The sequence below is a fragment of the Serinus canaria genome, chromosome 20 (genome assembly GCF_022539315.1).
Source record: "Serinus canaria isolate serCan28SL12 chromosome 20, serCan2020, whole genome shotgun sequence".
In the NCBI taxonomy this organism is placed as follows: Eukaryota; Metazoa; Chordata; class Aves; order Passeriformes; family Fringillidae; genus Serinus; species Serinus canaria.
This window is the reverse complement of record NC_066333.1, coordinates 2,526,222-2,542,216: the sequence shown is the minus strand read 5'-3', so window position 1 is coordinate 2,542,216 and position 15,995 is coordinate 2,526,222. Positions and strand designations below refer to the sequence as shown.

The window sequence follows — 15,995 nt, the reverse complement described above, 5'->3', positions numbered from 1 at the left end:
GACACTGAGTGCTGGAGAGGCACAATTAGTGCTGTTTTGATTGAATAATTTGGGTCATTTAGCAGTATGTCCTTCCTTGCCTGAGTGAGGGAACTCAGACTTTTTGTGGTAGAAACACCCCTAACTCTGTGTACAAAATTTCACTGTTTTGCTGCATTTGTTTAGAGAGGAAAGGAAGTCATGGTGTTTTCCCTGCTCTTGCTGATGAACTCACCTGCTGGAGTAGGTGCCTACATGTATAAATGATGTCGTGTTCCTACATCAATGCATGGTTATTCATCTGAATATCATATTCATGCATGGGAATCACAGGGAGGGCCTGCACATCAGGCTTCAATTCTATGGAAGCTGGGCCACATGTACAGTAGTTTGCAATATGGGGTTAATGTAGTTATTATAAGTTAAAATTAATAGTCGTTTCCCATGGCTTCAATATCTCCCCACTTCATGAAAGCAAAGCCTGGAAATTTTTTCCTTTTCTTGAAAACAGGTTTAGATAAATGAAGACACAAATGTTCTGAGATGTGGGTTTTGTAGCAATTCCAACCCAAATTATTCCACCTGTACTGACAGGGCAGGAAAACATGGATTTTCAGTGTGTATCATCCCTGCTCCCCTTTCCTGCAAACAGCAGAAAGAAATGCTGGGAATAACCAAGTTCATTTGTTACCTTGCTGGCATTCCCCATGACTTGCCATAAGGAAAATAAATGAGGCAGCTCGGTGGCAGAGCAGGTGCTGGGGCTGACAGAGCAGATCCCAGGCAGCAGCACGAGGGCTCAGGTGCCAGTTTGTGTTTTCTCTGCTCTCAAAAGCAGCGTTTTTGTTGTTGGGAGTTGAGAAGTAGCAGGTTTGGGTTGTATTTCAGTGCAGAATTTTACCTATTCAGCGCTCTATGGGAACGCAGCATTTAATTGTTTGCCCGGGCTCAAAAGCTGGGTTTCTTGCAGCTGACAGATATTGGTAAGAGCTGTGGATAACAAATTACATGGTAATGGTCCCAAGCCCAGCTTGCATCACTGGAGAGGTGGAAGTTGGGTTGAGCTCCCTCTCAGCCTGAGCTGGGGTGCAGCTGGACATGCTGGAGACCTGGCTGTGTTCCTGGGTGGGACAAGCTGCTCACATCTCGTTAGTGAGTTAATTGAGTGAGGGGAGGGGCAGCTTGAAGAGCAGGGAGTGGGGACCATCATCTCAGAGGGGTGATTTCTTTGGGGTCATGGACACTGGAGGTGCTGGCAGTGCCATACAGAGCACCTCTGGATTGGGACTGGCTCCCACGGGAGCTGCGCTTTGGAGATCCTTAGGCTTTGTCTGCTGAGCTGTCTGCATTTTAAAAGCCAAAAATACCCCCAAACACCCCTCTCAAAACACCAAAAACATCCCCCTATTACATTAGGATGTTTCTTTCTTTTTGTCTTGTGAAGCTTATCCCAGCCACTGGAGCTGGGAGTGAGGTCACACTCTTTCCCTGAGCTAGGACATCCTTCAAGGCTGCAAGGGAAGCTGCAGTTTGAGCTGGTCATAGATTAGACACCAGAGCCTGCACACAGGAGTGGGGCTGTGAGTAGCTGATATCAGCTCATCTCTACAACCCCAGGCCCCTTCCAGTCACTTGTGGCACAGCCCAAGTCCAGGTTACTGCTTGCATGGCTCCCAGAGGTTGTGATTCCTCTGGAAAGGCTCAGCAAGGTGTGTACCAGAGAGATCTTAGACAGGGGCAAAGCAAATCAACAGAAGCACTTTGAACAGCATCTTTGGGCATGAGGGGTGAGGAGATGGAGTAAGGAGGCTGGGATGGTGAGCAGAGACACCACAGACATGACCCCTGGTGCCTGTCCCCAGCTCTGGGCCCTCCAGAGCAGCGTGGGAGCCTTGCATGACTTCCCCCAGCTCTTATCTTCACCCTTGCAACTGTTCCCAGCATGCTGGGCGGGGAAATGCGTGTCAGTGACTGCCACTAAGCCTTGCCACCTTCTCTTGGTACAGTTGCTGGTGAGAAGAGGGTGCCAGTGATGCCCGGATCGCCCGTGGAAGTGAAGATACAGTCCAGGTCCTCTCCTCCCAACATGCCACCGCTGCCCCCCGTCAACGCCGGCGGCCCCCGGCCCGTGTCCTTCACTCCGACTGCACGTAAGCCTGGTATTGCTGCTTGTACTGGGACCAGCTCCAGCCAGCAGGGAAGGCTCTGCTCCTAGAACTCACTGGGATGTCCCAGCCATCAGCCAGGGCACAGTGGGTGATGCTGCCTGGCTGTGCGGGAGGGGGGACCAGGGCTATCCTGCAGTTCTGTAGTGTGTGCAGGGCATAAAACAGGCTGTGTGATCCCCCTCTGCCCCCCTGCCTGCTCCTGCCTTGCTCCTGGTGCTGCCTTGAGTCTTTCTCTTTGCAGGTGCAGCCTTCATTTCCACCATAAACTCCTTAAGAAATTGAATCTTTTATCAGGTCAGCTTCAAGTGAGCCAAGAGCTGGGCTTTCCTCTTTATCTTTTGGAGGAGTTAATTCCCACTCTGCTGTATCTCACTTTGCAGGCAGCGTTCCTGCAGCTGAGATTAGAAAGTTTTTCATTTTTTTAATTTCCCAGCCTTGAAAATTCCTTGCTGTCCATCCAGATTCTCTTTTTTCCATCTTCTCTTTATAATCTTTCCTATTAAGCCACAGTCAGTCCTGATCCTGCCTAGCTGTAGCACAGCCTTGCACCCACTTCTTCTAGCTGAGTGTTGCTCAGAGGTGACTCCATGGATGGAAAGGACCTTCAGCCTTTTCTTACAGCCCAGAAAGGGTCTTTTTTTCCTTCTTTAGCCAACATTTAAGCCATTTAATATCTTTTTAAAAGCATTGTTCCGGAGCAAAGCTGCTTTACTTTGTTGGTCATGGAGTTATCTGACCCCCACACATGGCATGTACATATTTTCCATGCTCTCCTCACCCCTTTTCCCTGCACAGAGTGTTCCCTAGCTGGTTCTGTGTTGCTGTGCTGTCCATGACAGTGTCTGGGCTATCTCAGTGTTCCATGCTGGCACTGGGATTTGGAGATTTCCAGCCCAGCCTCCTGGAGGACACACTGTGATGTGCTGGCAGCAGCACTAATCACTGGGTTATCCCGCCAGACACATTGTCCCCATCTTTATGTGCTCAGGCGTTTTTAATGGCTCTCCTTTTGCTCAGGCAGAAAAAGACCATTAGCAAAGTGACAGAAATTAATTTTTCCATTGAGGATGCTTGGCACGCTGTTAAGGGCCAAGAAGCCTGAATCTGCTGATTGCAGATGACTTAATTGCCTCTTTCCAAGACACATGAGAGATGTGACCTATGGTGAAGTTCATTCTTGCTTTTTCATTTCTCAGTTGCACCAGAGGGTCTTGGTCACTCACTGGGGGTGTGACCTGCCTTGGCTTGGGCAGGTGAAGTGGAGCAGTTGGAACAAAGCCGTGCCTGCCTGTGGATCACTAATACAGGGTTGGAGAAACAGCAAAGCCTTTGACTGTGTATGACCTAAGGCAGAATTTAAGAGTAGCCTTAGATGATGACTTTGTTCCCAGGAATTTTATCACCCTGCTGTCCCCAAACCAGCAGTCCCACTGGTCTGGGTACACTGTCTCACTTGCTGCAGCGCTGTGCTCTCACCTGGAAGTCAAGATGCCAGCCCTGCTGTGTGGTCTGTGGTGGAGCAGGTCCTGGTGATGTGCAGGATCAGATAAGTGCCAGCTGCCCTGTGGTGGTGCCGTTGGCAGAGGGTCAGGAGGGCTGAGCCCAGAAACGCAGAGCGCGGTTAGGGGGCCGTGTCTAACGGCATCCCCCGTCCACCAGCATCCTCTGCTCCCTCCTTGGCAGCCTGTCCCCAGGGACCCCCACAGCCCCAGGGGTGTCTCACAGCCCCTCTTTCTCCTGAGGTATAAATAGAGCCCATTGCTCTCCCCAGGCTTTCATCTGAAAGAATAAGAGGAAGTGAAATAGAGAAGGGGGAAAGCGCCTCAGTTGTGGCCGCTGGAGAGCACGGAGCTGCACAGCCTTTGCTGTTTGAGAGGAGCTTCTCTTGGCAGCCTCACCCTCTCTGTAACCCTTTTATAGTGAAATAAAGGCCTTTATGAGTAATTACCAGAAAGGCCTTGCCTTTCACACAGCTCTGGTGTACTCTGTGGAGGTGTCCCTGTGGGTACATCCTGATGTCTCTGTTGCTTTGCTGCTTTGGGAGTGTGTGTGTGAAAATCAGGAGTTTTTCAGGTTGCTTTGCTTGATAACAAAAGGCATGAGCTCACATTGCCTTTGTACCTCCATCCTCTCAGTGCTGGCCTTCACCTTCATCTCATCATCTGTCTGTGAGGGCTGTCACCCCTCAGTTGGCAGGAACCACCTTTGTTGGTCTCTGTAGCCTTATCTTTCCCTGCATCTTAACTGACTTTGGTTAAGTTTCCCTCCTGCGCTCACCACGAAGGTCCAGGTGTGTGGAGCCTTTCCAGCCTCTGACCCTGGCATGCCCCAGAGTGGTTTAACTGTTCAAATACCTCCTGTCTTCTCTGAAAAACCCCTTACTGGGTTCATCAGGATTTGGTATGATCCTTGTGAAGCTGCAGCAGAAATTTTGGCATCTTTTCTCACAAGTTTCTGCTCTTCCCACAGGCAAGGGCAGCTCTGCCAGGTGGTTTCAGGGCTTCTCTGAACACCATCATTTGAAATGGCTTTTATACCTTGTGGTCCCCTTGTCAGCACTTAAATCATAAGGGATTCAGGGCTGGATTTTTAAGGATAAACCCTGTGGATCAGCTATGACTCTATTTCCAATGATGTGCTTTTCACTCTGAAATTCTGGGTTTATACCAAGCTGGGGCCTCAGTGCACAGCTGCTCATCAGACAGGGCTCAACATTGCACAACCACAGCATGGGGATGTCAACAATTTATCCTAATCCCTTGCTGAGTTCCCAAACTTCCAGCCCTTCAGTCTGTTTCAACATGCTCACCACTTACAGGAGGCAAAGCTGCAGATGGGACCAGGTTGGGAAAAAAACAACTGTGTTTATGAAACTCCCTGTAAATCCCCAGGGAGGGATGACAGGCACAGGGCAGGCTCTGCCAGCCCTCCTTGGGTGAGGTGGAGCCACCTGAGCTGCCCCTCAGCAACAGCAGGAGCCTCCTGGCTGGAGGATGGATCCACTTCAGCACCAGGGCACAGGGATGTGCCCACCTGGTGCTCAGCATGGTTTCTGTCTCCCCTTTGCAGTGCCCAACGGAATAAACCATTCCCCCCCGACCCTGAACGGGGCCCCATCCCCGCCCCAGAGGTTCAGCAATGGCCCTTCCTCATCCTCCTCCTCCTCACTGACCAACCAGCAGCTCCCAGCCACATGTGGAGCCCGGCAGCTGAGCAAGCTGAAGCGTTTCCTCACCACCCTGCAGCAGTTTGGCAATGACATCTCACCAGAGATCGGGGAGAAGGTCCGGACCCTCGTTCTGGCACTCGTGGTAAGTCCTGCACCATCTCAGGATGGCTTTTCCCAGGTCCTGGCACACAGTGTTGTCTGTTTGCATCTTTGCTGAGCAAGACTCTTGTGTTTGTGCTTCCTGAGAGAATGAATGATTTATTTTTTCTTTGCTGTGTTTCAAAAAGCTATTGGTCCGGTGGCTTAGGCACGAGATTGTGTGCAGCTAAACTTAAGGAAAGCTGGGAGGAATTGGACAAAGCTTTTATGTAAATCATGGAATCACAGAATGGGATTTGGGACCTTAAAGATCATCTCATTCCTAACCCCTGCCATGAGAACAGCCTACAAACCCAAATGAACAGGTCTTGCTGCAGAGTTGTATCTAGTATTTGCATTTGTACAGAATAACTGGGAGAAATGCTGTCCAGTGCATTAGACATGATACTGCACATGCTTTACAAAGGCATGGAGTGACAGGACAAGAGGGAATGGCTTTAAACTGAAAAAGAGGAGGTTTGGATTGCGTGTTAGGAAGAAATTCTTCCCTGTGAGGGTGCTGAATCGAGTGCTGTATAGAGTGCCCAGAGCAGCTGTGGCTGCCCCTGGATCCCTGGAAGTGTCCAAGGCCACGTTGGACAGGGCTTGGAGCACCCTGGCATAGGGCAAAGTGTCCCTGCCCATGGCAGAGGTGGAATGAGATGGCCTTTAAGGATGTTTCCAACCCAGACCATTCTGTGACCTTGGACTGAGGCCCTGGAGCCCTGGACAGCTGTGGTGCCATGGGGCTCCTGCACTGATCTCTGCTTTTTGGCACATTTTCTTTTGAGGCTCAGCAGGCACTGAAGGGAGCTAGACTGCAACAGCCTGGAGCATTTCTGCTTCCAAGGCAAACCTGAGTCTGTCCATGTCCTCTGGGTCACTCCCAGGGCTTAAGCACTGGATGTAAAATGCTGCTGCTGCATTTATATAGCATATTTCATTCCATGGAGGTACCTTAGCCTACCCTTTTGAGGAGGGAAGGAGAAGCTGTCCAGGTCCCTTTGGCTGTTGTTCTCACCCCAGATCATGCTTATTGCTGCAGGGGTGAATTTTGTGCATGCAGATTATCAAATGCTGCTGTCCCAGGCATTCCTCAGCCTGAGCAGCCCCAGGGGAGGCAGGGCTGGACCAGGAGAGGACTACAGTGTACAGAAGGCTGCTGAGACTCCATGGATAGGTTAGATGAGGAGAACTGAAGGGGAGGAAGGTGTGCAGTTCTGAGCAGCTGGGATCAAAGTCTGACTCTCCACAGCCTGCCCCAGCATGCAGTAGATGCCAGCTGGGTCCTGCTGCCCTGGAGTCAGCCTCTGCCTCCCACTCTGGAGCTGGGGGAGTGCTGAGCCAGGCAGTTCCCACCCCTCTCCTAGTGAAGCATTCCTGCTCTGCTGGCCTGAGCCTTGCTGGCTGCATCCAGCAGGATCCAATGCAAACACTGTCAGTCCTGGAGCAGCAGATGCTGTCTCCCTCCCAGTTCTGTTCATTTGGAGCCATTTCCCACATGTCTAAAAATAAGAACAAATTGCCATTTCATTTCTTAATTTCTTTTCTCAGAACTCAACGGTGACAATCGAGGAATTTCACTGCAAGCTGCAAGAGGCGACCAACTTCCCCCTGCGGCCATTTGTGATCCCCTTCCTGAAGGTGACAGGGAGCTGCTGGGGCTTGCTGACACTCTGTGTGCCTGCCTGTGCCTCTTGGCACTGTGACATTGCTGGGAAAGCTCTCCTTGCAAGCACCACAGCAATTCTGCTGGAGCCCAAGACAGACTGCACAGAGCGTAGCGCTGGCCGTGTGGGACTGACTGACGTTGTGCTGTGTGCCACATATGTCTGCTTGTGTGCTGGAGATAAAGGAGGCAAACCAAGCTCCATGTGGCAGCTTCTGAGCCTATAATCTTATTTGCAAATGTTCAGATCTAGAATGTTTGAAGTGCTGGCACACAGAGTCTGTCTGGGATGGTTAAATCACAGAATCACAGGATGGTTTGGGATGGAAGGGACATTAAAGCTCATCTCATTCCAGCCCCCTGCCATGTGCAGGGACACCTTCCACCCGACCTGATAGCTCCAAGCCCTGTCCAACCTTGCCTTGAGCACTTCCAGGGATGGGGATTCCCCAGCACCTCTAGGTAACTAGATGCTGGAAGCACACAGTGCTTCCTGTAACACTTGGATTTTGGGTCCACCAGCATCAGGCTCCTGGGAAAATAGAGGTAAATTTGACAGTGCAGACACCAGGAGCTGGGGGATCCTGAGTGGGGGTCATGGGTCACAGGTGTTACTGCTCTGAGCTATTAATGAAAGCCAAACCTTTTGGAACAGCTGGAAAGCCCTGCCCTGCTGTAATCCAGCCCTGTGCTTGTTTTCCAGGCCAACCTCCCTCTGCTGCAGCGGGAGCTGCTGCACTGTGCCCGCGCTGCCAAGCAAACGCCCTCCCAGTACTTGGCACAGCACGAGCACATCCTGCTCAACACCAACACCACATCTCCCGCTGACTCCTCCGAGCTACTCATTGAGGTCAATGGCAATGGCAAGAGACACAGTCCAGACAGGTGACTAACAGCTTTTGTCACTCTGCTCGGTTGCTGAAGTCTGGAGTTTTGTTTTATATTTGCTGCTGACAAAGCTTTAAGCAGCATCCAGGATCTTATCACACCCAACAACAATTCTGTTCTAAGACTTCTATGACTGTTCCTGGTGCACTATGAATTCAGGTTGGGTTCCTCTTTCAGGCAGAGCGTGTCCCAGAGGGACTGTTGGGTAGCACTGAAAAGCCCGAGCCAGAGAGCTGAGCAGTTTCCCACCCGCAAGGCAAGGAGCGGAGGCATTGGCAGGGCTGGGAAGGATGTGCTTCATTTTCACCACGTTTTATTCCAAGATAAAAGTTGTTATGCAATTATGTGGAGCATGCCTCAAATTTATAAAAACTGTGAAATTTTAATTTGGTCATGCTCAGAGAGATGAATCACAACACTCAGGCATCCTGAACCCTTTTCTTTGACGGGGTCACTTTGTGCATCGCCTCACAAATTGAGTGCATTTGTTTGAGCTCTCTGCATTTACCCCGTGGTAAAATCCTTGCTGACCAAACCCTGCTGATTCCAAATCTGCATCTTTCTGAGTACATGTATGGGATGCTAAGGAATGCCTGTCTCTGCTGGTGTGATTGCAGGAGGGAAGACAGCAGCTTTGAGAGGGAGCCACTGCCAACAGAGCCTCCAGCCAAGAGGGTTTGCACCATCAGCCCCGCGCCCCGGCACAGCCCTGCCCTCACCATCCCCCTGATGAACCCCAGTGGGCAGTTCCACCCCACCCCACCACCCCTCCAGCACTACACCTTGGAAGATATTGCCACCTCCCACCTCTACAGGGACCCCAGCAAAATGTTGGAGCACAGAGAGATCCGGGACAGGCACGGCGGGCTTGGTGAGAGCCTGAGGGTTCCTGGTTGAGCTTTGGTGTTGGCCTTTGCTTGGCCCCTCGTACCCAAAGATGGTTGATGCTGGGCATGTCCTCACAGCTGAGTCTTTGCAGGGAGTTCAGAGGAAACAGCTCCCCTTGGGAAGCTGCAAAGAGGAGGATTGAGAGTTTGTATTTCCCTGTATGAAGGCTGGACTCACTGAGGGTAAGGAGGAAGGACTTTGTGTGTGAGTTGAGTGTAGCCAACCCAGCAGGCAGGAAGAGAGGGCAGGGAAATAGAAATTAACTTTTCCAAGATCTCCAAAGCAGGTGAGTAGGGATTGACCCCCTGCCCTGTTTCTCCAAGGGATTTGTGGGAGGTACACGATGTTTTTCCAACACAACAGCCTGAATCACAGGCTCTGAGCTGCTGTGGGTTTATAACAGGAGAGCCAGCTCCACAAGCAGGTCAGAGCTGGAGCCACAAGTGGATTGTAGCACTTCCCAGACACTGAAGCAGACAGGGATAAAAAAGCACCAGCATGGAATTACCCCTGTACAGCTGCCACCTGGAGATGTGTTTTAAAATCCCAGCTATGTGAAGCTGAAAACAGAGCTCTTGATTCTTGCTTTGGGGCCACTTCTCTCTCCACTGGTCCATCTGATCCCTCTGTGGCTGTGTTTTGTTGCAGGGTTGAATGGAGGCTACCAGGACGAGCTGGTGGATCACCGCCTGACAGAGAGGGAGTGGGCGGATGAGTGGAAGCATCTCGATCACGTAAGGAGCTGCAGGGGCTGTGGGAAGCTCTGTGGGAAGCAGCAACCCAGTGTTCCACCTGCTCCAGTTGGTGATTTCCTTGTTGATACCATATCCAGGCTCTCCTGGTGCCTGGTGGAGGAACAAGCCACCACAAGCAGGTGGATGGTGGGGAGGGCTGAGAGGAGCTGTAGCACTTTCCTGGCAGGTTTCCTCTGCCCATGGTCAGTGGAAAGTAAAATTGGTGTGGATGAAGTGTCTGGAGCTGGGGAGCTTCTTCTGCAGAGCATGGCCAGGTGCTGCCATGGCTGGCTGAGCAACCAACCCCAGCTTTATCCCCACTGGGATCTTATCCGCCCCAGCCCTGGCCAGCACCAGTACGCAGATGCACTAAGTGCAGTCAGGATATGGACTTACAAAATGAGTAAACCTATCATTACTGTATTTTAAGACTTTTTTTCCCTGAGGTGCCAGCCTTTTATGGACCAAAAAAAGCACCAACAGCAAGACCTGGTGCTTCTGGCAGATTTTATGCTGAGCTTTTTCCTTCTGAGCAAGGCAGCTCCTCCAGGGCACTTCACTGCTGTTTGTGTCAAAGAGATGGGATTAAAATTCAGCTTTGATCATAAATGCAGAGAGACCTCACGCTTTAAAGCTAATGGGTTTTTTTGAGGGAATGGTGTTGGGTTGGAGCAGAGGCCCAGTAGTTGAATATTTGGAGTTAGACTGTGACTCTGGAGCACTGACACCAGCATAACCAACCCTAATCCTGTAGCAAAGTGGTGGGGTTTTCCTCTCCACTTTTAGGAGCATGTCCTGGAGGTGCTGAGCTACCTCTTGAGGTGACCCTACCTAGTGCTTTATCCTTGGGCATGATACCATCCAAATCCTGGAAAACCACCTTGCTCCTGTCTCATCTGCCTGGGATGGTCCCTCCACAGTGAAACCTGTGATGATTGAAATATGATTCTTTTCAAGCCAGGTCTCATAAACTCTTGGAGGTCTATTTCACACCCAAGATAGCTCAGCTACCTTAGAAGGCGTAAAATCAGCAGGATGGCTTCTGTGGCAGTGTCGGAAACAAAAAGGTTTTAATAAAAGGCAAAATAACAAAACTCTTTACAGAGAAAAACTGATCCAGGTGCAAGAGGCCCTCCTGCCCCTGGTAAAACACCTCACAAAAGCAATTAATTTCTTTGTTCTCTTCCTTTTCTAGTAAATTGCCCAGGTGGGACTTTTGACTCTTGTCCAATTAGCTATCCTTAAGTTTGAGGTGAAGTCCCCCAGATCCTATGAGATGCCTTTTCCGCCTCATTGAGGAGAGAAACTTGTGGGCTTATTTCCTTTTTGAGGGCACAGTTGATAGCTTTGTCACGCCATTAGAAGAGAGACATTCCTATAACGACTGAGCCCCTTTCCCCCCTCTGCAGGCCCTGAACTGCATCATGGAGATGGTGGAGAAGACGCGGCGCTCCATGGCGGTGCTGCGGCGCTGCCAGGAGGCCGACAGGGAGGAGCTCAACTACTGGAAGCGGCGCTGCTCCGAGACGGCCGAGCCGCGCAAGGCGGGCACCGAGCTGCTCAGCCGCCAGCACAGCCCTGCCAGCGCCGACTCCGCGGGCAGCGGTGAGCGGGCACGGCCCCGCGGGCAGGGAGGGGGGGATGCCTGCCAGTCATGGGATGGGTTTGGTTAAGCACTGCTGTGGGTGGGACAGCCTGTGTTTGGCCTCGCTCGAAGTGCCTGGGTGACATTTGGCTGTCTCTGGGATGAGCTAGGTGGCCTTTGTGACACCTGGAGCCACAGAGGTGTCACTACATGAGCCATGTGTCCCTCTGATGACACAGAGCTCTGCAGGATGAAGCTTCTGCCTTGATGGAGAGTCCATGGCAGGGTGGGACCCATGGGTGTGGCATTCACAGTCTCTGGAAAAATCCCTTCACCCAGGGTTTTTTCTCCTGGGAAGCTGAGAAGCCTCAGAGAAAAGGAAAACAATTCTGATCTCATTTGCTTCTCCTGTGCTGTGCTCACATGTGGAATGTGTTTGGAGATTGTTCACCCACAGGTGATTGTTCCATTGCATTCTGCTGGCAGTTGTTTTCACTCTTTGCCCACTCAGGGCCAAGCTGTGTCAGGGCTCTGGAGTCACCAGTTTTCATTGTTATCTTTTTAGCATTTAATAAGTATCCTTCCTGTATTCTTTAGTATCGTATAGTATTCTTTAATATAATATAGCAAATAATAAATGAGCCTTCTGAGAACATGGAGTCAGATTCACCATTCCTGCCTTTATGGGGCACTTCCCAACAAATACAATAACAGCCTGGTCAGAGAGAGAGAGAAAGCTGGATAAGTTTTCCCATGAATCGGCCTGGGAAGCTTTAGGGAGCTGGAGATAAGTAATGATAGTCAAATACTAAAACAATCTGCAGGTGGTGTTTTTTAACAATCTGTTTTGCTGTTTTTCTCATAAGGTTGTTTACAAATGGGTGTCTTGTTAATTAGGCAGTCATGTGAAATGTATTGATTAAATGACCAATCAGGTGCACCTGTAGCAAACTAAGGTATAAAAGAAGAGAGGATCAAATAAACAGGGCTTTAGCCACTTTGCCTTCTGGGGAAAAAAAAAAAAAAACAACGAAAAAAAACCCCAAACCAAACTTGGCTGTCACATCCACACAGTGCTTAAGTATTTTTCTCAAGGATTTGAAGAGAGGTGACACAGGAAGCAGTTTTTGTCATGCCTCAAGGCACCTTTGCTCATGCTTTCCTTGTCACTGCTGGCCAAAGCTGGTCCAAAGCTGGGGGTGAAAAGGCAGGGAAGAGGTGTTAGTCTCCACCACTCTCCCCCTTCCAGTCCCTCTTGCCTGAAGGATTTTAAATGTTGAGGTCTATTTATTCTAAAAATACCAAAGGCTTTGGTAAGTGTAATAGCTACCTGTGTTACTAATTCTATTTTTGTATCATGAGTCAACTTTATCAAAGCTGACTGGTTTCCCCATCCAGTATGCAGGGGTTTGACCCTATAGAAAAAGCAAGTCTAAAATGCTGATTTATTTCAATGTAATTCAGATTTCCATCCAAACAAACCCACTGCAATTTAAGCTGTGGGGAAAAAAACCCTCAAATTATTCAGTAATAAAAATTGATTTCTTCTGGCAAGAATAAATGCCAATTTTATGCATATTCTACTTGTTTGTATACAAAATATAGAGTGAATCCTTCTGCAAGAAATCCAAGTGCCCCTGGCTCCAGTTGCCACCAAGCCTGAGGAGCAGTGGGTGTATGTGACAGCCTGGGGGGCACAGCCAGCTTTTAGCCCTTCTATATTTATCATGACTAATACACTTCCAGCCCCATGTTGTTAAAGGTGATATAATTAAAATTTTTAAATAAATTTGGAAAGCTGTTGCTTTCTCCCCTTGTGGGACCTAGGGATAATTTTCAAGCTCTATTGCTCTTGTGAGAAGGTTCAGTTAAGCATCAAGCAGCATCTCCAGGTGTCTTGGAGGACAGTTTGTCCATCAGTTCAAGCCTTTGAATTGCCCTGGGATTGGGAAGTGCTGTGCTTAATGTAAACTGCTGGTGTACAGATTGATGCTCACAGCCTGTGGACAGTGCAGAAGTTAGATAACATACATTTATAAGCATTGCCTGTTGGTTTTGAGTACCAGGAGATAGGTTATACAGTGTCATAAATTATGCAAGGTGCTAATTAAATGTTGTAATTTATCATCTGAATGTTTGAGGAGTGGCTTTAACCATAGGTATCTTCTGCTTGGAGTTTTAGCTGGTCAATCCTTCCCTGCCCTGGGATGTCCTGAGCTGCCACTGGGCACGTGAGTGGCAGCTGGATGGGATAAGGCTTTGCCAACGTTTCCCTGTGTCCCTTCCTCCAGCAGATTCCCTGAGGGAGTTCAGCAGCAGGTCGGGGACGGGCTACGTCACGGAGGAGATTTGGAAAAAAGCCGGTGAGTGTTCGCGGTGAGCGCGGCCGGGATCCTGCCGGATCGCCGGGGTAAACACAGAACACACATGCTGAGGGTTTGCTGTGCAGAAACAGCAGGAGCCCAGCTACAGCAATGCCCCAGGATGAGCACATCTGGCTGCCATCATCCCCACCCTGGCTTTCTCAAAGGGCTCTGCTCCTCTGTGATGCCATGGGGATCCCATGGCTGTCATGGAGGAGATTTGGAAAAAAGCTGGTGAGTGTTCGCGGTGACCACGGCCGGGATCCCGCTGGATCACCAAGCTAAACACAAAATTGGGGGTTTGCTGTGCAGAAACAGCAGGAGCCCAGCTGCAGCAATGCCCCAGGATGTGCACATCTGGCTGCCATCATCCTCACCCTGGCTTTCCTAAAAGGCTCTGCTCCTCTGTGATGCCACGGGGATCCCGTGGCGCTGAGCCTGGCCTTGCCGCACGTTGGATGCTGGTGCTGGGAACACACATCTGGAGCTGTGTTTCTCTGGGAGGCTCCCTTCACTGCCAGGGTGGGTGGTGAGGCTGCTCTTTCCTTCCAGAAGAAGCTGTGAACGAGGTGAAGCGGCAGGCCATGTCGGAGGTGCAGAAGGCGGTGGCCGAGGCAGAGCAGAAGGCCTTTGAGATGATTGCGTCGGAGCGGGCGCGCATGGAGCAGACCATCGCCGACGCCAAGCGCCAGGCCACCGAGGATGCCTTCCTCGTCATCAACGAGCAGGAGGAGTCCACCGAGGTGAGCTGCCAGGGAATGGCCTGGCAAGGGCTTGCCAAGGCTGCAGAGTCTCCAGCTCAATCCTGCAGGTCCCCCCTACCTTTTCACAGGATCATAGATCACACCATGGGTTGGGTTGGAAGACACCTCAAAGATCATCTCATTCCAAGCCCCTGCCATGAGCAGGGACACTTGCCACTAGACCAGGGTTCTCCAAACTCCAGTCTTCAACATCTTTTCCTTTTAGAATTGTCTCTCAAATCAATAACTAAACAATGCACAATATAATAAAAATCCTTTTTAGGTTTTGCTGGCAGGGAATCAGCCTGAACAATGTCTGGGGGACACGTGTGTGTGCAACCACTGGGCACCCCGAGCTGGACTCAGTATAATGACCAGGGATTTTGTGGGATTGAAAGAGGTGTAGAAGCAAAGAGAAAAGGATGCTAGTGCATGCAGCAGTTTAGCTCAGAAATTATGGTGGAGTACTTGATCTTTGCAGGAAAGAAGCTGCTATTTGTGGGTTTGAAAATAGGGCAGGGCAGAAGCTGGGCTGCAGGGAAAATCCTTGCACATTCCTGGTGGTTTGTGCCACCCTGGCATGTTGGATAAGAAGGGATGGATCTTGGTTTGTCACAGCCAGTGCCATGTGCTGAATGGGTGCCTCAGAGAACCTCTTTCTACTCTTCAATCATAAATCACCCTCCCTGTTGCTTAACAGGAAGTTCACTTGGTAGAGCTTTTGAGATTTTGGGCAAGGGGAATCACATGGCTTGTTCCTGCACCACCACATCCCATCCATGTGGGCTTTGCTCCCTGTTTTAATTTCTCTACAAGAGTAAAGGGTTTGTGTCTGCTGAGCAGAAATCTGATGGGACCATGCTGTTCATGTCTGCTGGGATGTGGGGACAGCATGTCCAAACCTCCTGGTGGGTTTCAGCTCAGCTGGGGCTCGGGAAGTGTGACCAGAGCCATGGAATTACTAGGTGTCATTCCAGAGAATTATGTCCATGCTGCAATTCCCAGTGAAATTGCTGAGGGTTGAACACACCAGTCGCATGATGGGAGTGGGTGGAACTGCTCAGGAAGCCATGGAAGGAATGAGGCAAGTAGTGATTTCTCCATAGGGGAATAGCAGAGGAGTGTCCTCCTCCTCCAGCTGTGCTGAGGAGCAGTCTGGGACCTTGGGAGCTGCTGAGCACCCCTGTGCAAGCCCTAGAGCCCTTGTCTAAAAGCTGTCCTGTGTTCTGGCACATCTTGTAACCTTTGCAACACAGTTGAAAAACACTTGAAGTGTAAACAGCTGCGTGGCAGTGACCCAGTTTTCCATGAACTACCACAGCCTTTGGTAGGGGCTTTTTGGTCTCAAATCCTGCTTCTCATGGAAGGTGGAGGACGCTTGGGGACACAGAGGCTCTGGAGCAGCTGACTCCAAAGTGAACCAGTCAGGTGCTTCACTGCCAGCCCATAATACATCATCATGAGCTGGTGGCTCCAGTGCTGAGCCTGGCAGTGGGAATCTCCCAGCCCTTCCCCACAGCAGGGCTGCCTGCTAGAGCCCAGCACCTCCCAGCACCCCGCTCCCACAGCTCTGTGATGGTGGTCACAGCAGCCGTGTCCCCACAAAGGCCAGCTCTGATGGAAGCTGCGTCCCCACAGCTGAGCTTCCCTCCCCAGAGTGTGTTTGCTATG

At 50.5% G+C, this 15,995-nt stretch overlaps 1 protein-coding gene across 4 annotated transcripts in view; it reads left to right on the top strand.

The window, feature by feature from the left end:
• CBFA2T2 (CBFA2/RUNX1 partner transcriptional co-repressor 2) overlaps positions 1-15,995 on the top strand; it is a 59,644-nt gene that overhangs the window by 40,489 nt on the left and 3,160 nt on the right. For 2 of the 4 annotated variants that reach the window (XM_030232306.2, XM_018917179.3), the window contains exons 2-10: positions 1,986-2,138; positions 5,217-5,458; positions 7,009-7,098; positions 7,827-8,008; positions 8,629-8,882; positions 9,548-9,633; positions 11,043-11,238; positions 13,510-13,581; positions 14,134-14,324. In XM_030232306.2, the coding sequence (XP_030088166.1) occupies positions 1,986-2,138; positions 5,217-5,458; positions 7,009-7,098; positions 7,827-8,008; positions 8,629-8,882; positions 9,548-9,633; positions 11,043-11,238; positions 13,510-13,581; positions 14,134-14,324 (1,466 nt within the window). The remainder of the gene's footprint in view (positions 1-1,985; positions 2,139-5,216; positions 5,459-7,008; positions 7,099-7,826; positions 8,009-8,628; positions 8,883-9,547; positions 9,634-11,042; positions 11,239-13,509; positions 13,582-14,133; positions 14,325-15,995) is intronic. The other 2 variants (XM_030232308.2, XM_030232307.2) reach the window with 2 other exon arrangements.